General features: G+C 37.8%; 2 protein-coding genes across 2 annotated transcripts; one reads left to right on the top strand and one right to left on the bottom strand.

Moving 5' to 3' along the window:
• Positions 1–2266: 2266 nt before the first annotated feature.
• Positions 2267–7789, bottom strand: perp (p53 apoptosis effector related to pmp22). Its single transcript, XM_027023804.2, has 3 exons — positions 7470–7789; positions 5893–6033; positions 2267–4132 (listed from the first exon to the last, which is right to left on the bottom strand). The coding sequence occupies exons 1-3, from the start codon at positions 7672–7674 to the stop codon at positions 3921–3923; spliced, it is 558 nt and encodes a 185-aa protein (XP_026879605.2). The 5' UTR covers positions 7675–7789; the 3' UTR covers positions 2267–3920.
• Positions 7790–11022: 3233 nt separating this feature from the next.
• psmb1 (proteasome 20S subunit beta 1) lies at positions 11023–16122 on the top strand. Its single transcript, XM_027023835.2, is given in 7 exon segments — positions 11023–11209; positions 12155–12262; positions 12402–12483; positions 13160–13240; positions 13242–13290; positions 13508–13614; positions 15805–16122. Coding segments are annotated over 7 exon segments (714 nt in total). The 5' UTR covers positions 11023–11108; the 3' UTR covers positions 15991–16122.
• The last annotated feature ends 7329 nt before the right edge of the window (positions 16123–23451 follow it).

Genomic DNA, 23451 nt, shown 5'->3' with positions numbered 1-23451 from the left:
CAGGAAAAGTTCCAGAGTTGACCTGATCACACAAGGTGCATTCCAGAAAGATTTTACAACAGTTTTCAGTTAGGGCATGGAAGCAACTACTTAAATATATATAGTACTTTTCAGATATTTATATATTCCTCAGCACTGTAAATATGGCTTTTACCAAAAATGTATATAAGTTAATGTGGTAAATTAATTAGATTCAAGATTTGGTTGGCTTGGTTATAATATCTCAGCAGTCTGTGGAAAACACCTGAGGTCTAAAGTTCATTTTGCTGTTTGCTGTTTTGAGATAAGAAAGTGAAAGAAATTACACTGTCCATAAATGCACATAAATGTCCTTAATAATTGTCAGAAAATTAATAAATAAATAAAGAATTAAATAAATGAAATAAATTATAAATATACTCCAGGTTACAATCAAAGGAGTATATAATAGCCCTGAAATATGCCTATGGATATGCATGATTTGCATGCTGGTATTTGATTCCGGGCCTTTCTAATAGTTGTCGGGTCCATGCTGACTCATCCCCTTTTGAGCAATTGAATCCCGTAAATTTGACCAGCATTTAATTCTGATTCGAGAAGGGCTGCAAATCCAGAGCTCAGGGGGTTGTCCCCAGTGAAAAAGAGCACTTTTGAGTTAGCTCAAATTAAGTGAGCCAAGGCACTCAGGAAACAAATAAAGCCACAATATGAGTGAACTAGAGTACATCTGAAGTGGGGGAGTGCACTTGGGGAACATGCTAGACTTGAAGGGGAATCACTTTGTCATTTTTTAAAGATGGGGGCAACTTTTCAGCAAGTTACCATTTGACTTGTTCCCAACTGTCAGTCACTACCATGTTCAGTCATTCACCATCTCTACAGACACACAGTTCTTTACATATATCTAAATCTCTTGAAACACCTTCACATTTTTCTACATTCCATGACACCAGAGAGGCAGGATGTGCTCTAACAATTACTTACTGAAAAAGTCTAAAACAGTATTTTTATTTATATATTTTACTTTATTTTATTTATTTGCAGTGTGGTGCTTAACCTAGCTAGAAGAACTAAAGCTGTTAGAATCCAGTGGTCTAGTTCTCCTCTCTAAAAATAAAAATAAGAAGTAAGAAAAATATTACGTTCTTCTTGAAAAACCTCACAATCTGTATTTGGTTCTTTATATATATATATATATATATATATATATATATATATATATATATATATATATATATAAATATATATATATGACATCATATTAAGGAAGTAAGGGAATTGCCCTTGTCTTTTAACCCAGCAAGGAAGCAAGAACAATAGTAAATCAAAACAGACGCATTGTGTTTAAAAAATGTTTCTTCCTGTGAGTACACAAGCACAACTCATTGCAGAGATTAAGCTAGCTACATGATATAAAAGTTACAGAATAAAACTATACTAAAACCGGTGCTTAGTTTAACATGCACTCTGTTTCCAATGGTATCACAGCCAGGTAGGTCTAGTGACGTCACATAAATGCATATTTAGTTGAGTGTCATGGCGCTTTAAAAAGTTATAATGCTGCCACCTTGTGGCAATAGACATCTTACACCAATGTTATGTATATTCGCACATTAGTTGAGATCACAATTACAATATTATCACCATTAGAATGCTCTACAGAATCAAGTGTAATAGATGACACACTCAGATAGTAAAATTATTTCATTCTTCCAGGAATTTCATATTTCATCAATAAAGAATCCCAATTCCCTTTCAGTAATAATGTGTACAATGGGACTCTTCCCCTGCATTAGCTGCTTTGGCAGGTGGGATATAATTGAAAAAATAGCAATTCATTTTTCTAAAAATAAATTTAAATTAAAAGAACACACACACATATCACAAGTGCTCCTTGATTCATGGATTTTTCTGAAATGGCTATGTTGGTATGTGAGTGGGGTCCAAATAAAGAGGTTTGTGGAATAGCTTGCTATATGAACTTCAGTAGAAACATCAGATGCATATCAGACAGCTAGACGGGAAAGAATCAGGTCTGAGCCACAGGCTAGTTTTAGCTGGTATATTTCATTAATGAGTGTGTACTGCTTTGATGTTTTGTCTTACTATCTACTATCTAGCCTATACATCTGTAATGCTTTAAAAAATCAGAAGGCATGGCCTTTATTTTACAAGCAAACATTTGCATCAGACCAAATGTTTTCCCCAATTGATACCCAGGCACACGGAGAAAAAGGAAACCTCAGACTCCAATGCTACACAGTCATAGTAATGCAAACACACCGGGGACCATGCACATCTCCTTTATTAGTATTAACTCTGTTGATGTTGTAATTCAGAAAATTATACCTGGCAAATACAATGAAAACATTTCTTTCTATATTTTAAGCACTTATACTTTACATAATAATGTGGCATAAATATACTTAAAACTAATTAGTGTTACAGTGTTAAAGGGATATTGATTCAAAAAATGAAAGGATGTGCAGCTCATGTACATACAAAATTCAAATCTGCACCACACTCCTACAAGCCTTTTCTTCCTACTTGCATGTTTTTTCAGTTCTGCTGACTTTTTCACTGTATGGTTCAGTATTTTGTGAGCCATTATGGCAGGGTTGGCATTATTAATTTTGGATTTGGTGCAGGGATTTCTAACAAGGGTGTGTCACTTTAGGTGTGTCTGGTGATAATCATCAGCTCTAAAGAATTCTCTGTTCTAACCAGAAACTACTTGGCTGTCTACTTTTTTGTTTTTCTACAATGAAATGGCACAGCCTATTTCCAATGCCAAGCATGCATTAGGAATTATTTTTTCCTGTCTATCTTACTATAAAGCCTGGCTTGATGGATTATGTAAAAAAAAATCCCAAGCTAATTTAGAATTCCCTTTAACTTCTTAACGGACAGAAACATTAAAAACATGCTAAATATTGGTATTTTAATAGTGCTGAAGTTTGAAACAACAGAAAAAAAACATGTTAAAATGTACTTAAAGAATAAAGATACGTATGTCAAATGAAAACCCCAAAACCCTTACACATCTCCATAGTACTAAATATGTATAGGTAAGGGCTTCTGATAATGTAAAAAGGCTTGTGCTTCAGCAACACAAAGCATAAGTCAATCCATTCATACCAAATGCACACAATTCATACAGCATCTTAGGACAGTAAGAGCACTTTTGTGTTATAAGTCTAGTCTAAAAGTTATATATTTGGTAGAATGGGTCAAGATGTAACACAATCTTAGCAGAAGTGAGGTGAAATTAGATAGATAAATGGTATATGGATAGTTAAAATAGACAGGTTTATGTATATTTTTATTCTTTAAAAATCACTAGCTATCCGAAACATTTAACAATTAGAAAACAGTGCATTCTAACAGACATAACCACCATTGGCTGGTCAGGTAAGCATCTATGAATGCTCTATCCAGGCACTTCCAGAGATCTGCACTTCCATGCAAACCTATCTGTAGCTGCTCAGAGATAATCCAGGCTTAGTGATGCAGAAGAGCTTGAAAGTAAAAGCAGTTTGTTAATAATGAAAACCAAAGCATTCATTTTCTTGTGGGCCAAGAGTGAGATGCTCCACTAGAGCAACTACAACAGTCTAGCAGTAACCAGTGTCCACAGAGTTGAAATAAAACCCCAAACAGGAATCACAGAAAAACATATGGCAGTTTTTTGGTATTGTGAAAACACAGAACAGCTTTGAACAGCTATAAGGCATATAATACTGTACATATGTCTACCATGCCCTTAATTAGCAAAGATCTAATCTTGGGCAAACTGTAGAGCTGTGTTGCCAATTCCGGATTGGGGCTTTATATTATATTCTAAATCGGTCAAAATATAAAAGTCTTTGTCAAAATATAAAGATTTTTTAAAAGAGCAATGCTTAAACTGTGTGACATATGATAGGTCTGAGAGGACATTTTTAGGAGGATTGGTAGATGTATTTGGTCTTTTCCAAGCCAGTGAGATAGTCTTCATATCGGCGTAGACAGCAGAAGAGAACCCCACAGCCTATCATGAGGATGGTGGCTCCCCATCCAAAGCCATACGCCCATGTGTAGTCATAGCGGCCTTCAAAGATCAACTCGTTGAACTTCACGGGATAAATGATAAGAGCGATGATCTGGAAGATCACTGAAACCACACAAAAGTTACACGGTCAGGCAAGCAGGCTTAAACAAACAAAAACTATACAACCAAACCCCAAAAACACATCACTCTAGAATGTAAGAGCACCCTAATTGGGCTAAAAAGTATTTAAAACCTGTCTATCTAAACAATAAGCAGCACACAAAGACAAATGTAAAGGGCTCAAAGTATTGTGGTTCAAAGGAAGTTTCTCTATGAAAAAGGTCTGCTTTGACTTGCCTAAAATTCCAGGCGATAAAAATTTGACTTGCATATGGAGACTTAAATGTGGATTCCATTGTCTTTCCTTTCCTACTGAATGACAGCATGATCATAGAGGGTATGATTAAAAATGAAGTAAGTGGGTATTCAATTGGGGTTTCATGCGTTTGTGGTTCTAGCAAAACAGTATGGTTCATGCCACACAGATCAAGTTTTGACCATAATCCACAAAAAAAATAATAATAAAAAAAAAATTTCTCGTTTGGAAATCATCAGCTACCTTAAATAAAGGCTCTGAATCTCTTATGGAGTCAATTTGAATGAATTTGACATTCATTAGAAAGGTCAGACTCAATTTCACCGTTTAACATTTATCACCATTAAAAAAAATTAGCATAGACCTCTGCTTAATTGTGACAAACATGTAGCCAGCTTGCTTCCTTTTTGAGTAATGAAACATTATGAGCGAATAAATAACTTCTGGAAAGCCATAGAAGTTAGGTGGGATTTTATACCAACAAACATTGAAACCAACCATGTAATACCACTATATTAAATTCCGAAGTTACATTTTTTGGAAACAAGACTGTCTTGTGGTTCTCAAGGAATCAGGTAGTGAAACTGCCTTATGTCAAACCTGAATTGAATTTAGACTGATGGACTGAACATGCACTCTATAATGTAAAATATGCCATAGACTCTACCATGTTTTAAGGGCTGATTAAAAAAAAAATTAAATGGTATTTTTTTTTCTTCACTTACTTTCTCTATAGGTATTTCATGTAGAAAACAATACCAGTGAGACTTCGTCAACACTGTACTGAAAGTTTAACGTAGACGTGTGAGTAACTGCCTCGCCTTGCTTGTGCATGTGACAACAATTCATACAGGCATGTGAAAGGAGAGATTTAAAAAAATATATATATATATATATATATATTTTTTTTGGATGGTTGTATTATAATAATAATAATAATAATAATAAAGCAAACAAGACTCAAGTTGTGTCTGCCAAAAGAGCAAATGGGGGTATGGAAACAGGGCAAACAGCATATTATTTGCCAGGACTGACTCCCATGCCTGTGCATAGACTGGCTTATGGGTGTGGGTGTGTGGTTTGTGTGTGTCAGCAGGAGGGGTGGGTGGTGTCTCTTTCTGCTCTGTGTCCTCACAAGTCACTTAGAAATCCACTCCCAGGTCTCCATGGAAACAGCACAACAAAGCTAAGGGCAGTGCTGCAAGGTGCACAACTCCTATAGTTCACTCAGAAAGAGCTTGAGGCTAGAGCTGACTGTTCAGGCTTGCACAGGTTCACGTAACTGCTGTCACTGTGTGTCGTTAACCTGGGCCAATATGTTGTGAGTTGACTCAGCACAGGGTGGAAAATTAAAACAAAGAAGAGATTCAAGTCTTCTTTGAGTCATTAAAAAAATAAGGGAATAGGCCACAGTTCATTGGTGTTACATAGATCTAGGAAGACTATTTGATATGTCCAATGTGAGCACATACAGACATTAATTTTATTTGATCACAGAGGGTCTTACCAGCGATGAAAAGGAGAAGTCCAATGAAGGGCAAGATGGGAATATTGAGGGTGCAGCAGAGTGCAACACAGGATATGATGAAGGCTACGATGAGGATTATTAGGCCGATGATCATTAGTGCAACAACAACCTGAGCCCATGCTGAGAGGGAGAGAGAAGGAGCTTTTAGCATACCATCAACAATTATGTTTTTACTATGGCTAATGAATCTCTTTTCTCTTGAGAGTTATAAGACTTGGAATGCTTGTACACATCCTTCAAAACAGGAACAGGTTATTTGATAGCTACTCAAGTTTGCTTAGATGGATAAATAAATAATTAATTAACTTGAAATTTCTGTCCAAACAATCAGGTTTGCAACCTAAATTTCACTGAGTGTAACCTTGTGAAAAAACCATTACTCAAAGATAAAACTGCATGCTTGGACAGGACATGATTTTCAAAAAATCTGGCTCTATAATTTAATTGTCACTTCAGTAAGAAGCCTTGATGGCTCAGTATGACTCAAGAAACACACGACAAAAAGGACAGTTTAGTTTTCAGACACTTGCTCCACCCTGTAATTGCATCACTTGACTTTAACTCTATTAATTCGCCTAAAGAGAAATAAACCAACTGATAATTTAAATTAAAACTGATCATTATGATTACACATTACTAAAGCTTTATGAAAAGCCTCAAGCAGTTGTAATATAAAACGGGGCCATCACCCGCACTGAGAGATTAGAATTTGACAAGTCTGTAAGGTGTGCTTAGGTTGGGCTGAGACTGTACTGGCGAAACCCACATGCACTTAACGGCAGGCGGTAAAGGTCAGACAGCAGAAGGGCGTGGCTGTTGTCACTCCAGATAAACTCAAAGAAACTGAAAAGTTTACTTGGAGTGAGCAAAATCAACTACATAACATTACAAGATGCGGAAAGAAATTGAAGGGACGTTGTAAAAATGATAATTAAAACAAATAATTAACAGAATATAAAAACTTAACACAAAGCATAGGGTCTGAAGTATATTTATTTTTGGGCCGATTAGCTGTAGCAATCTGTGAGGTACAGAACAAGAACATAACCAAGTAAAACTTAAGTATGCTATTAGTCTTGAGGATTTGTTTGTTCTGGGAATGCGGTTTAATGACCATCTAAAATGGCTGACTACCTTGGAGAAGGCAGTTACGGATTCACCTGTGTTAGCTACCGGTTTAACAAGTTCTCCTTCACACAGTGAAAAATATGACCTAAAATGTTCAGTAACGCAAACGAGCCTAGCAAATACTGCTATGCAAACTAAGCCCGAAGGACAACATAATTTAAAAGTACGAATGTAGACACTTTGATAGTGCATAGGCTAAGAATGAACATGATTGGGTGTAAAACAGCTCTCGCTCTAAGCTAGCTAACGTGCACCTGGGACGTGAATCCGGATCGTTCCTCGCTCTTCGAACGAATTGTTGTCATGTAGCCTACATGGGACTCGCTCAAGTCTAAGGTTGTATGCATCAACATGTAGGCTACTCATATCGCTTTGTAGAATACATAAAAGCAACACATTAATACTGTTATAACTCTTGACCAACTTACGAAATTCCAAGAGCGACGTGCAGGTCCAATTGTTGTTGCGGCCTCGGCACTGCTCCCACATGCTCGCGTAATGGGACTTGGCATTTTCGTCTTCTACCCATCCAGATTGTGCTGCGATTGCAATTATGTCAAAAATGACGGCAAAGAGCAGAAGAAGAGGTAGGATCCACCTGCATCTTGGATAGGCAATTCCACAACGAAACATGCTTGATATTAGTCGCCTGCTGTAAAGATCGCTCGAAGTCAACAAGTTGCAACTATTGTTCCTGTCCTGTTAAGTCACCCTCTACACTATACAAGTGCTCCACCCAATGTGTAACCTGATCAGGGGAAGTTGATCGTTTTTTGGGAGGTCTTCCACATGAATGTAGGAGGACTGACCTTTACTTTGCTGAATTACGTTTTCAGTCCGTGGTTAGTATTTTAGCAAATTTCCCTAAAATAGATACACTTAAAAGATGGTTGCTCGTCAGCCCCATACGTAAAACAATGATGTGCCAAATGAACGAAGACAGACAGACAAACAAACGTATAGATAGAATGTTATTGATCCTGAAGAAAACAACAGTTATAGACGCAACGATAGACGTATATATATTAGATATGAACTATTCATGTAAATGTATAAATGATAAATAAATAAACAAAGCTTCAGAATTCTGAATTTTATAACGCATAGCCTGTAATACAATTTTAGATGAGATTTAACATTATACTGTACAATGTTACATTTTCTAGACATTCTGAATATGTACTCTATCCACATTCAAAAAATGCCTTTGTACAATTGTTCATGAATGAAAAATACATGGGTAGAAGAAGGTTCAAGAAGAGAAGTCAGCAAGCTATAAGAAATGCAGAAAAGTGGGATGAAGGTACCTGAGGCCTTGCACACTACCAAGCAAAGATTTACAGCTCTGGCTGCCCACCTGAAGAGGTACACAAGAGAAGTAGGAGCCAGGGGAATAAACAGGCTGTTCTCCCACAAGCTATCCAAAGTGTACTCTTGGTGGCAGTGTACAGGCAATGTGTAGAGTACAGATCCACCAAAACTGGAGACTGAATAATACTGAAAAAGTATATGGGAGAAGGAGGCATCGCACAACAACAATGCCCAGTGGTTATTGAACCCGAGAGCCGACCACAGCAACCTCCCTGAACAGAATCATTAACCATCATGCTAACAGATGTCCAAGAAAGAGTCTCAAGCTTGAAGAGCTAGACAGCTCCAGGCCCTAACATGGTCCATGCCTACTCGCTGAAGAAGCTAACTGCACTCTATGGGCACCTGGCAGCACAAGTGAATCAGCTGCTAATTCATGGAACCCACCCTAAATGGTTAACTGAAGGTCGGAGAGTCCTGACCATAAAGGACCCCCAGAAAGGGGCAGTTCCATTCAACTACCATCAGATAATCTGCCTCTGCACAACATGGAAGCTCCTGTTAGGTATCACTGTGCCTAAGATGAGTAGGCACATGGATGAATACATGAGTGGGGACCAGAAAGGCATTGGTATGGACACCAGGAGAGACAAGCACCAGCTACTGGTGGATAAAACAGTCACTTGAGACTGTAAGACCAGACAGACCAACCTGTGAAGCACCTGGATTGACTTCAAGAAAGACTATGATTCAATACCTCACACATGGATTATGGAATGATTGAGGCTGTATAACATCAGTAGGACTCTAAGAGGCTTCATTAAGAAATTAGTGGAGTTGTGGTACCCTTGAACCCAACTTCAGGCCAATAGCACAAATCACCAAGACTGATTACAGATACCAACTACAGAATGGAGCAACCATCAGCCACATCCTCTACATGGATGACTTCAAGCTGTATGCCAGGAGTGAGTGAGACATTGACTAAGTAATCCATCTCACCAGGATATACTACAACAACATCAGAATGTCATTTGGACCAGATAAGTGACATTGCATGGTTACAAGGAGAGGAAGGTAGCTAGAACAGAGGGGATTGTACTGCCAGAAGGTAACATAACAGATGTTGAGAGCAGCTACAAGTGCCTTGGAATCCCACCACCAAATGGGAATCATAAAGAGGCCTCAAGGAAAGCAGCTACAACCAAATAGCTACAAAGAGTGAGGCAGTTCCTGAGAAGTCAGCTGGATGGGTCGAGGCTCAGTAACAACATGACATCAGGAGTAGGTGTACCTCAGCAGAAAGAGAGAATGGATTGTGCAGGTACAAAGGTGTGTAAATTAGGGAACTATAATGTGGAAAGATGGACTTTGGCAGATCTACCTATGGCAGAACAGCTAAAAGGATTGAGCCAGAAGGAAACACAGGCATGAGGGCACCCTGGAACATCAGCACTTCACCGCTGTAAGTCAACAAACTTGAGTAACAAAAGAGAGGTAGAGTGACAGCATCATAACATCCCAGTTTACCATAACTCTCAAAACCCACAGACCCCCAGATCTACACCTTTACCTAAGATAGGAAGTATTTAATAAAATATCTGACTGTACAAATAGCTTTTCAGCCTAGCCTTAAGTATTGAGACTGTGTCTGAGTTTTGAACATTAACAGGAAGGTTATTCCATAGTATGGGAGCTTTACAGGAAAAGGCTTTGCCTCCTGCGGTAGATGCCAACCCTGGTCAGAAGCCAACAACAGGTCATTAACTACTTTAATCAGTGCTATGATGAGGCCTAAACCCTGACTAAAACACTTAATGTATCTGGTTCTGATTCAGGTATGAACTTAGATGCTGAGATGCAGCTTTTTTCTATGATCTTGGAAATAAATGGAAGGTTAGAGATTGGCCTGTAATTTGACATCTGAAATGGGGCGGAATCGAGGAGATTTTTTTGTGGACTGATTACTGCTAATTTGAATGATTTAGATACATAGCCAATGTTCAAGGAGGGGTTTATTAAATTTAGTAAAGGATCACGAAGATTCAAGAAGATGGTTCCAAGTGATGAGTACCTCAGAGAAGAAACCTGAAGATGATGGGAATGAAGAGGAGCAGGAACCATCATGGGAGGATAAACCTCTGCACAGTGTGTACCACTGACAAATAGTGGAAGTGGCTGATATGAAAATTCTAAAGGCTGGACTGAATGACAGCACAGCACAGGGACAAGCTCTAAATACATCAGTAGAGGCTGGGATCTACCACACCAGGCAAGATGCCCAGAGACAAGCTTTTTTTTAAACCCTCTCCAAACCACGTGCTAAATCAGTTGGACTAATTAGTTGGACTAAATCAGCTCGGCCTGCTAAAACACTAAATAAATATTAATGCTAATCATTCCGGCAATTAAAAATTATTTCTCAAGAGCTTGATATAAAATATATTAAAATGCATTTATATATTTACTATTCATATATATATGAATAGTGGAAAAAAAATAAATAAATAAATAAAATATATATATATATATATATATATATATATGAATAGTGAAAAAAAATAAAAATAAAAATATTTATTTATTTGTTTATTTATTTATCTATTTATTTATTTATTATTTTTTGCCGGGGCGGGGGGTTACAGGGTGTGAAACGTCAGGGGAAGTAGGAAAATATAAACTTCCGTCCGCCATGTTGCAGTGAGACAGCGAGTTTTTTTTTTTGAGAGAAGTTACGGTTTCAATTTGTTGCAACCATGTATTCTGCGCACTCTTTCGAAGATAATGGAAAGATGAGGGATTATCACTACACTGGACCAGTAGAGCATAAATTTTCCCCGTATGCGTTTAATGGAGGGTAAGAAATTGTTCGAAAATACTGAAATGTTACTGTCAGCCGGCGTTGCTCTCTTCCTCGCAAGCAGCTAACCTTAGGTTGCTAGCTAACACTAGGTTAGTTAGCTACGCAACAGTCACATTGTTTAAATTGTTAATTTTATTTAGTCTGTTAGTTGAGTGAACATAGCAAAGCTAAGACTTAATCACCATATCGTGATGCCTAAACATACAGAGTGAACCAAGTAGACTAACTAGCTACTTGTTACTGAAGGTAAATTGCTAGCTAGCTAGGTTAGCTGACATAGTCTTACTTGCTAGCCATCGGTAGCTAGCCAGTATAGGGATTAATTTTACAATTTTATTTATTACTTCGGTTTTGTTACTCGCTGTTATACGTTTTACATAATTATTTGTCCTAAAATCTGTCTAATAGCTTTTAATTTTACAGTCATCTGAGATGCTTCCTAACTTTATTATTCTAACATATGACCCTCAATATCCACAGTGGAAACTTGCACTATAGCTTGTTAATAGGGTTAGGGTTATTTCATTGCTGCACATAACCTTTATTGCTGGTACTAGTCAAAATATAGCCATCTGTCATTCAGAACTATTTATACTATACAGTAGCAAACTGTTACTGTAACACTAGCTAGTTATGTCTCTTCAGCTCTTGCTATCATATACACATTTGATATTCGCATACTGTTTAAAACTCTGATTGACCTGTATTTGAAAATGGCTCCATTTTTTTTTTTAGCTCTTTTTTATACTCTGGCTTGTTCCTTATTCAGTATATTCTACTGTGTAGAGAGAATATTCTGTGTCTCAGCCAAACCAGATCCCAGTGTATCATTATATTTGGTTTGTTATGTGTGCACTCACCAAGACCGATTCCTTGTATGTTTAACATACTTGTCAAAAAATCAGATGCTATTTCTAATTTGTACAATTTGTTTGACAGAACTGTGCTGGCGGTGGCGGGTGAAGACTTTGCGATTGTAGCTTCAGATACACGCTTAAGTGAGGGCTATTCAATTCACAGCCGTGACTCTCCAAAATGTTATAAACTGTAAGTGACCAGATTATTTATATACTAGCATATCATTGGACATGAGATATAAATATATTTTAAAGCTTTATCTTCATGGTTGCAATAAATACAAGTTTCTTAGAAGATTGAATCTGATCTTTCTGTTCTATTCCCACAGGACAGACAGGACAGTGATTGGCTGCAGTGGATTCCATGGTGACTGTTTGACACTGACCAAAATCATTGATGCAAGGCTGAAGGTAGGGTCAGATTCAACACTCATAGCTATAGCTGGTGATATTTGAATTACCAATCCATGAAAGTGCACTAGAGCTGCACAATATATTGTCTGTTAGTCATTTAGGCTAATAACGGCATTTGCAGTATTGATGTCACTTGTATTAAAATGCAAACGTGTCCTTTAACAAATTAAATTAACAATTAATTAACCAAATGTAGGCTACATGACAACAAAGTCTAAAATGTTTTAAATCATGCCTTGTGACCATCATGGATTATCCTGGAAAGTATTCTGGGGTGTTTTGATGAATGACAGAATTCCCATGAATTAATAAATATAAATGTTTTTTGCTCAAAATGATGTAGGCAAACCTTTAACCAAGATGCAGCAAAAGCCATTAATTTTGCCCGTTGTGAGGTGGAACTTACAAGTTGTTAATCATTTAATATAAAACTAGTAATTTGTTTGTTTGAGGGCGCCTTTTATCACAGACACTTTTAGCATGTTCAGTTTGTTCCAGGAAAAAAAAATCCTTCTTATTCAAAATGTGCATTTAAAATTCTCTGGTTTTCTGGAATGTAATCAAAAAGTGTCTGTCTGGTTTGTGTAAATTGTATTTTGTGTGTAAAGTTACAAATTTATAAAATGTATGCTTCATTCTGTCATTGCTGTCACCTGATTCTGCTTCCTAACAGATGTACAAGCATGCAAACAATAAGACCATGACCAGTGGAGCCATTGCTGCCATGCTATCAACAATTCTCTATGGGAGGCGTTTTTTTCCCATATTATGTTTACAACATTATTGGTGGCCTTGATGAGGAAGGTAGGCTTTTAATGGCCATTAATTTTCATCAGGCTTGATTTGTTTTCGTTGTTGGCTTCATATTACTGTTATATGCTACGTAATGTTGCATTCCCCCCTCCAAAATCATAAAAGCAGTCATCCATAAAGGATGGCAATGCAAATCTAAAATTACTAATAATATTTATTTTCAACGTTTTTACAAATTTATTTATTTTTTTTTAAATCTCCCTTTAAGGTCGAGGAGCAGTATATAGTTTTGATCCAGTTGGATCATACCAAAGGGATACTTACAAAGCAGGTGGGTCAGCAAGTGCAATGCTGCAGCCACTGCTTGACAACCAGGTACGTTCACAATTGATTTATCTAGAAAGGCTTAATTAACACAGTGTAATGAAGAAGCTGGATACTTGATCACAGTGCACTATGTACAAATTATTACTCTTAACGGACACAAAGCAGCTTCTCATTAGTCATTTCAAATTTTCTGTTAACTGGGCCTAAGGTAGTTTATTTAAAGTTTAGTTAGTTATACCTTTTATCAACCAGATTGTTTGCAGAAGTATTCCCTCTCGGAATTGCCCACTAAATTTGTCAGAATTCTACTTTGTTTAAATTTGTACTTGAGTGTTTGCTGAAGAAAGCTACAAATTAATGGTCTACGTTAATATATGTGCACTGTCTGGTCAAAAAAGGTCTCTCACACCATTTTGTTGGGCTGCCTTTAGTTTTGATTATGGCACGCATTGGCATCATTTCCACAAGCTTCTGCAATGTCAGCATTTATTTCTGTCCAGAGCTACATTAATGTTTCCCCAAGATCTTGTATTGATGATGGGAGACTTGGACCACTGCGCAAAGTCTTCTCCAGCACGTCTCAAAGGTTCTCAATGGGGTTCAGCTCTGGACTCTGTGGTGGCCAATCCATGTGTGAAAATGATGTCTCATGCTCCCTGAACCACTCTTTCACAGTTTGAGCCTGATGAATCCTGGCATTGTCATCTTGAAATATGCCCGTGCCATCAGGGAAGAAACAATCCATTGATGGAATAACCTGGTCGTTTAGTATATTCAGGTAGTTAGCTGACCTCATTCTTTGGGCACATAACATTGCTGAACTTAGACCTGACCAACTGCAGCAACCCCAGATCATAGCACTGCCCCCACAGGCTTGTACGGTAGGCACTAGGCCTGATGGGCGCATCACTTCAGCCACCTCTCCTCTTACCCTGATGCGCCCATTACTCTGGAACAGGGTAAATCTGGACTCAGACCACCACCTTCTTCTTACATTACTCCAGAGTCCAATCTTTATGCTCCCTAGCAAATTGAAGCCATTTTTGCCGGTTAGCCTCACTGAAAAATGGTTTTCTTAAGGCTACACAGCTGTTTAGTCCCAATCCCTTGAGTTCCCTTCACATTGTGCATGTGGAAATGCTCTTACTTTCACTATTAAACATATCCCTGAGTTCTACTGTTGTTTTGTTGATTTGATTTCACCACACGTTTAAGTGATCGCCGATCACGATCATTCCAGATTTTTTTTTTTCCAACCACATTCCTTCCTCGAAGATGATGTATCCCCACTGTCCTGCCACTTTTTAATAATGTGTTGGACAGTTCTTATCCCGATTTTAGTAGTTTCAGCAATCTCCTTAAATGTTTTCTCTGCTTGATGCATGCCAATAATTTGACCCTTCTGAAACAGATTAACATCTTTTCCATGATTACAGGATGTCTTTCGATATGGTTAACAAATGAGAAGCTACTCACTGCATCACTTAGGGTTAAATAACTTGTTGCCAGCTGAAACATAATCACCCATGCAGTAATTATCCAATGGGAGGCTCTTACCTATTTGCTTTGTTAAATCCAGGTGGTGACCTTTTTTTGGCCAGACAGTGTACATTAGCAGATACAAGATGGACATACTCAAGTTGTCATAAACCTATGTAGCAAAGCAACTTTTACTTGCCACAAAAGTAAATTGCAAAATACCCTAAATAATTTCTGTGTAAGTGATAACTAAAACCATCTCTATTTGTTCTACATTAGTTGTTAATTCTGTAAGATTTACTACGTTTGATGTCAGTAATTAGGACAACACTTGGAAGTTTGCAGTTTCCTTTTTGTTTTTGTTATATAGAATTGTAGTTAAGACAGTTATTCCTGTGTCTTTTTTTCTTCTAGAAAAATACTAATATTAACACTAAACATTCCTTTGATGGGGCTTCATTATCAAAAGTCATGTAAGCTAGCTGTGACGACGTTAGTTATTTTAAATTAAATGTATATCTCCCATATTGATACAAACCATTCATTTTTCTGTTAATTTTCAGATTATTTGTCTTAATCAGGCTATAATTTGTAATAAGGTTCAGCAATTTGTTCAGTAAAAATGCTTATTTAGGTGATGGTTCATGTCTGTGCAATGTATGTCTCTTTATCTGTGATCCAGAATAATTGAGCATATAGAAGAGTAAACTCCTCAAATTGTCTAAAGGTTTAGCATAAAAATGCTTTTATTATGCTTAGATTGGGTTCAAGAACATGGAGAATGTGGAGCAGTTACCCCTAACCCTGGAGAAGGCTGTGCAGCTGGTGAAGGACGTGTTTATATCCGCTGCAGAGAGGGACGTCTATACTGGAGATGCCCTCAAAATCTGCATCATCACAAAGGAGGGCATCCGAGAAGAGATGGTGCCTCTCAGGAAGGACTGAGGACCCTTCTCTACCATGCCAGAACTAGCCTGTTTTTTGTTTGTCAGGAAATAACCATACTTCACTCTGGATTTTTTTTGCTCCTCTGTTCTTTTTATATTGTCTCAATAATTAAAAGAAATACTACAAATAGTCACAGGGTATTGTCTCTTATCTGACACTTTGAGTTGTACTAGGTGAAGGCTTTCAGGAGATGAAGCAAAAACACACTAAATAGAAAAACAATAGAAAAAGCGCATGCTGTTGTGTAGGAGGTTGCTATGGTTACGAAATTTCCGTATGAAGTTGTCCGGGAAATATTTGAATATTGCCTTTTACCGTAAGTCTTGTCAAGAATGGATAATTGTTAGTTAGAAAAGCTTTCCCTAAATGGCCCAGTATTGTTTGCCCCGTTCAAGTATTTACGTTTACGGTTTTTGGGTGACGCTTTTATCCAAAGCGACTTAGAATTATGACAGTACAACTTGAGCAATTGAGGGTTAAGGGCCTTGCTTTTTTTTTTAATTGGTTTAGACGCAGTGATTTCCATGTTTGTGTTTTGTGAGTTATTTGGTGATGGGTCAAATCATAAGACTGGACGATGGATTAAATCAAATATACATTGAAGCAGAGAATGGCATCTCAAAGAAATATTGCACTGAGCTGACCAAGCGCAGTGAAGCTGAGTGCTCTGTCCTTGGAGGGGAACAAACTTAATCCTGTATTTTCTCCCAATATTCAAGAATACTCAAATTGCTCCTCCACACTTCTGCTGGTCCGTGTAAGGCTGTCCTGATCAGCTGGCTCAGCTGTAACTTGTTTGTTTAGGTACAGTGAATTTCGACTGTTGCGTGGCAAGTGTGCAACACGAAGTGCCAGACCACAGCATGCAGGTTCTGAACGAATGTTACAACTCGGAACCTGTCGTTGTGAACGTCGGCGACACAATGGTCACTGTCAAAGTGTTGTCGCCAGATGTCGCTAATTCTCAAGGCAAGTTTGGGGGAAAAAGGTGTAAACCCTGATACTCAGTCACAGTAGTTTTATTATAAAACAGATTAATTTGGATGTGTCTTGTAGCCTACAGCAAAATGTCACGACAGTGATTTGCTGTAACTTAATATTGCATAAGTATTTATGAGAATTATCTATAGACTACTATTAAAATCCATATCAAAGGCATTCTTTAAACTATATTGTAAATGTGTAATTTGTAAGTAATTGGATAGCGACATAGTTGTCCCTTTTGCCCTGTACTCAAGTACATTAGATTTTAAAATAATAAAATGACTACATTCAATTGTTGACTGCATCCTAGTTCCTGTATGATAGAATTTTAAAAAAGGTTGATGTAACATGTCTCTTAGAATATTAGAATATAAGATATTATATATATATATAATCTTTGGTCAAATCTGCTTCACTTTATAGTAGGACAATAACATCCCAGACATCCTTAAAAAAAAAAAGCTTATGGAGTTTTTCAGGGTGAAAAAGCAAGGTGCTGGAATAGTCAAGGGCAGTTCTTAATGTATTCAAAAATAAACAGGCTTCTGTTGATGCATGCCAAACATTGTCTGTTGTATGTATGCTCAGTGATGATGACTGGTTATATATACCATCGTCATTACTCGTAAACAGATTCCTTTAGCTGTCACCTTCTGTGACAGGAATGATCAGATAAAGTGCTTGTATCAATAAATGAAAGGTATGAAAATGGGCACTGTAATTAAACAATTACTGCACCGCTGTTTTTTTAATACATAAGGCTTGTGTTTTTCTTTTGACATGTCCTGATGTTTTATGCAGTGAGCAAAAGGCCATCATCTCTGCTCCATATATTGATATGTTAACTCAGGGGGTCAAAGGTGCATCCATTTACTGAGAGTATATTGGGAGACTCCTGGAAAGTGTTAAATATTTCTTTGCACATCGTGATATGAATAGAAAAGGCTATGCTTCAGTGAAACTGTAGAAGGAATTTTGCATAAATATTGAGGTGAACATTTGGCTTACTAAATGGACTGTGAATAACTTTGCAATTGTTTTTAGTTTTTAGAAAGTAGAAAGTAGATTGAAACTTGCAGAGATTGGAGCGCATTGACATGAGTGCCCTGACCAACCCCCAGTAGACCTGGACACAAAGGCTAATAAAGAATATATAAAAATAATATTTAAAACACTTTTGTTAGAAATATTTCACCTAAAAGCTCACTCTGTTGGTCTTCTTCTTCCTATGTACTCTTTTGCATCTTTACAGGAGGTTACTGTAACAAACTGGTACAAAAATATTTTACTTCCTCAAGTAACCTGGAAATTTAAACTGAACACTCTCTTCAAGTCAGGAGTTTTCATTCAAATGCTACAGATTTTTAGGGCTTCACAAATCTTGGGAACAGGTTTACCTTAAACAAATCCAAGATGATTTCTTTTTCTTTTAGGACTGAAACTGGGAGAAAAGACTGCAGACTGCAGTGAGCATGGAAAATGTAGACAACCTATGCAGTCATGCTCAGAGCCAGATAAACCTGTACAAAGCGCACCTCCCCAAACCAGACAAAAAATGGCAAAATGTAATTTCTCCCTAAAAACTACAGAGGGATTTTCTTGTCTTTTCTCCTTAGGTGTGTTATTGATGATTAAAAATAGACTTTATTTTGTCTTTGAAGGAATAATGTGGATGTTAGTTGGAAACTAGCTGATATTCACGGTGTGCTTTATCCGGTAATAGTTCTGAGGCCCCTCTATCACTGCTCATTAAAATAAATATGTATAATGGTCATGTAAAATATGATGCTTGTTTTACTACTCTTTATTAATCAACTATGGTTTAATTTAACAAGACTCTAATACTCTAAAGCATGACAGGGCTGATTCATTAGTCAAGTCAAGGTTTTTTTTTGTCATTTGCATAAACATACAGGACATTCATGCATTGAAATGTTTGTGGTGAGGCTCGGGTAACTCCTCTGCAGCAGCAATGACATTGATACATGTGAATAATAATGAGATAACAACAATGTACAAAATATACATAATATACAACAGCAGAATAGACAAAATAAACAATGTGACTTTAGGAGGGTCCTAAGGAGGAGCCTTATTTGCTGTTTGAATATATTAGCCAAGGGTAATCTGTAAATAAACTACAGTCATGGCCAAAGGTTTTGAGACTAGAACAAATTTTGGTTTTCACAAAGTTTCCTGCTTCCGTTTTTATGGTGGCAATTTGCATTAACTCTAGATTGTGAAGAGTGATCAGATGAATTGCAATTAATTGCAAAGTCATTCCTTGTCATGAAATCGAACTTAGTCACAAAGATTACTGCATTCCTGCAATTTACTGCATTACTGCAAAATTACTGCATACAGACTGACATTCTGCAGGAAGTGTAGGAATTGGACTGCAGAGCACTGGGGTAAAGTTATTTTCTCTGATGAAGCCCCCTCAGACTGTTTTGGACATCTTGACAAATGATTGTCCCGAGAAGAAAAGGTGAGCGCTACCACGAGTCCTGTGTCATGCCAACAGTATGGCATCCTGAGACCATTCATGTGTGGGGTTGCTTGGCATCCAAGGGAGTGGGTTTGCTCAAAAAAAAAAAAGAAAAGAAAAAAAAAGAACACTGTCATGAATAAGGAATGGTATTAAAACATCCTCCAAGAACAACTTCTCCCAATGATCCAGGAGGAATTTGGTGATGAACATTGCTTTTTTTTCCAGCATGACAGAGCACCATGTCACAAGGCAAAAGTGATAACCAAGTGGCTTGGTGAACAAAACATTGAAATTTTGTGTCCTTGGCCAGGAAACTCCCCAGATCTCAATCCCATCGAGTATATTTGGTCAATCCTCAAAAAGAGGGTGGACAATCATACAGAAACTGTGATCAACTCTAAGCACTGAATAGGCAAGAATGGGTTGCCATCAGTCAAGATTTTATCCAGAAGCTGATATCCAGCATGCCAAGGCGAATTGCATAAATCTTAAAAAAGAAGGGTCAACGCTGTAAATATTAAGTCTTCGCTTAAACTGGATGTATTTGTCAGTAAAAAGTTTTTTAAAAAACATATGAAATGCTTATACTTCACTATACCATATAAAAATCTGAGGCAGTAAACGTTGTAAAAACCAAAATTTGTCAGTCTCAAAACATTCAGCCACAACTGTATACAGTGTATATTATTAGTGACTGTGGAAATGTTCAAGTAGTGGGGTGCTACAATATATTAATAGTAATGGTGATAAAGTACCACAGTGAACTGATACTGGTATGAACTAACTGCTTTACATCCTGTTTAAGGGCCTGATAGCTAGAGGGAAAAACTATTTATCAGCCAGTTTGTTCTGGTCTGTATGCTGCGGAACCTCCTGCCAGATGGCAGCACGGTGAACAGGCCTTGTGCTAGATGGCTAAATCTTTTTGATTTTCCACAAGCAGCGGGACTGATAGATATCCTGAAAGGCTGGAAGTTTGTTGTCTATGATGGATTCTGCAGTCCTCACTACACTCTGGAGGGCCTTGCAGTTGTTTGCAGTGCAGATGCCACACAAGACAGTGATGCAGACTGTGAAGAGTCTCTTTATTGTGTATCTGTAGAAGTTGGTGAAGATGTCAGAGGCAGGCCAAAATTCCTGAGCCTTCATAGGAAGACGAGGTGCTGATGATGATGAATCTCGTCGCTGTGTTGGTGTGTTGGGACCAGCAGTAATCAGACCACTTAACAAAAAATCTAACCTTGACCCATGTCAGCTGTCAAACTATAGGTCAATCTCAAACCATTTATTTCCAAGATCCTAAAAGTAGCTGTAGCTCAGCAGCTAAACTCATATCTGAATCAGAACCAGACACATGAAGTCTTTCAGTCAGGGTTTAGGCCTAATCACAGTACAGAAACAGAACTAATTAAAGTAGTTAATGACCTTTTGTTGGCTTCTGACCAGGGTTATGTCTCTTTGCTTACATTGCTTGATATGAGTGAGGCATTTGACACTATAGATTACAACGATTTACTAGATAGACTTGAAAATGTTGTTGGGATTAGGAGAACAGCCCTTTCCTGGTTTAAATCTTATCTAGCTGCTCACTACCAGTTTGTTAACATAAATGGAGATTTCTCAGCATACAACAAGGTTAGCAATAGTGTCCCACAAGGATCTGTTCTAAAGCCTTTACTTTTTTCATTATATATGCTACCTCTAGGTGACATTATATGTAAACACTGTGCTAGTTTTCACTGCTATGCTGATGATACTCAGCTATATGTCTCAGCAAAACCAGAGGACATATTTCATCTTAGTATTATTGACAAATGCATAAAGGATGTCAGACACTGGATGTTGAGGAACTTTCTCTCACTTAATCCTGACAAAACACAGGTGCTTCTATTAGGACCAGAGACAGCTAGGTCCTCACTCTCTAATTACTCAGTGAACCTCAATGGTCTCTCAATCACATCTTCTCTAAGAGTTAAAGATCTTGGAGTTATTATGGATCCCAGTCTTGAAGTCATTCGGAGCTCATGTATATGATATTTCTAGGACCAACTTTCTCCACTTTAGGAATATTTCAAAGATTAGGAATATACTCTCCTCATTTGATGCAGAGAAGCTAGTCTGTGCATTTATTACTTCAAGATTGGACTACTGTAAGGCCTCACTATCTGGCTGTACCATTAAGTGCCTAAACAAGCTCCAGCTAGTTCAAAATGGAGCAGTCAGAGTTCTTACTAGAATTAGAAAATTTGAGCACATCATTCCTATCTTAGCTACTTTACATTGGCTCCCAGTAAAATTTCATGTTGATTATAAAATACTTCTAATAACCTACAAAATGCCTCACAGTACCTTAGAGAACTCTTAGTACTTATGATCCACTACATCTGCTTAGATTAAAAGGTGCGGGCTTTTTACTATTACCAAGAATAAGAAAATTCTTGGCAGAGCAGGGCCTTTTCCTATAAAGCTCCCACACTATGGAATAACCTTCCTGTAAATGTTTGAGACTCAGACACAGTCTCAATATTTAAGGCTAGGCTGAAAACCTATCTGTACAGTCAGGCATTTTACTAACTACTTCCCATCTTAGGTAAAGGTGTAGATCTGGGGGTCCATGGGCAGAGTTATGGTAAACTGGAATGTTATGATGCTGTCACTTCACCTCTCTTTTGTCACTCAAGTTTGTTGACTGAGAGTAGTGGAGTGCTGATATTCCAGGGTGCCCTCCTGCCAGTGATTACTTCTGGCTGTGCTGGCATATCTAGATCTGCTGGAGTCCATCATTGCACAATATAGTTCCATAATTTACATACCTTCGTACCTGGATATGTCTAATGATCTAGTCTCTCTTTCTGCCAAGGTACACCTACCTCTGATGTCATGATATTACTGAGCCTCAACCCGTCTCAGCTGTCATGGCTGCTCCTACCACCCCCTGATGTTCCCTGCTGTAGCCACCACATCTACACCCCAGCCAACTACTGTCCGTTGCCCTTAATGGAGATTCTCTTGTGGCATGTCATGATGTTACTGAGCCTCAACCCATCTCAACTGCCATGGCTACTCCCACCACCCCCTGATGTCCCCTCCAGTAGCCCATCACACCTCCATCATAGCCAACTACTTCTCCATTGCGCACCGTTCTCTTGCGGGATGGGTCTCAGACACATGCACACCATCAGGTCAAGACTAGGACCACTAGAAAGTTGGACTAACATTAATTGCTTATTTTTTCATTTTTTAAATTAATTTTTCTCTAAAAATTGTTATTGTGGTGACCGTTGTTGGCCAGAGGACTGTAAATGTTTGAGATTCAGACACTGTCTCAATATTTACAGTCAGTCATTTTATTAACTTTCTACCCCTCATAGATAAAGGTATAGATCTTGACAGATGTCACAAAGCAGCTTTACAAATGTCCAAGTCCAAGCCCCCATTAAACAAGCCAAGGGCAATGTGGCAAGGAAAAACTCCCTAGAACATGAGGAAGAAGCCTTGAGAGGAACCAAGACTCAAAGGGCGGCCCATCCTCCTCTGGCCAACAACGGTCCCAAAACCACAATAAAGCTAGACACTGACAGAACCTGCCCAAACCCATATGTGTAAAGCTGTTTAGCTGGAACCTTTTCATGTGTACACAAAGGAACACAAAGGCAAAAAACTTAGATTAGACCTCTTTCTATGTCAAGTTTATATATCACTGCTTATATGACACCTGATCTTATATGAATTCTTTGCTGAGAACTTAACAAGTTAGCACCATCCATACAATATTTAATAATTTATGATTGTGTAAATGATGCAGACTTCAAGTAAATTTAAAACAACAAGACGAGGTCTCAGTGGAAGATGAGTGAGAGGCAACTTTGTTCCTCCAGCAACAAGAACAACACAGGTGAGAAACACATTTCAGTGGTGTTTTAAGACTTAGTCAGTCAATACAAATCTGTTTTTTCCCCCTAGAGAACAGAAGCAGGACACTG

Source organism: Electrophorus electricus, chromosome 11, assembly GCF_013358815.1.
Source record: "Electrophorus electricus isolate fEleEle1 chromosome 11, fEleEle1.pri, whole genome shotgun sequence".
NCBI classification, from domain to species: domain Eukaryota; kingdom Metazoa; phylum Chordata; class Actinopteri; order Gymnotiformes; family Gymnotidae; genus Electrophorus; species Electrophorus electricus.
This window is presented reverse-complemented; position numbering and strand designations above follow the sequence as displayed.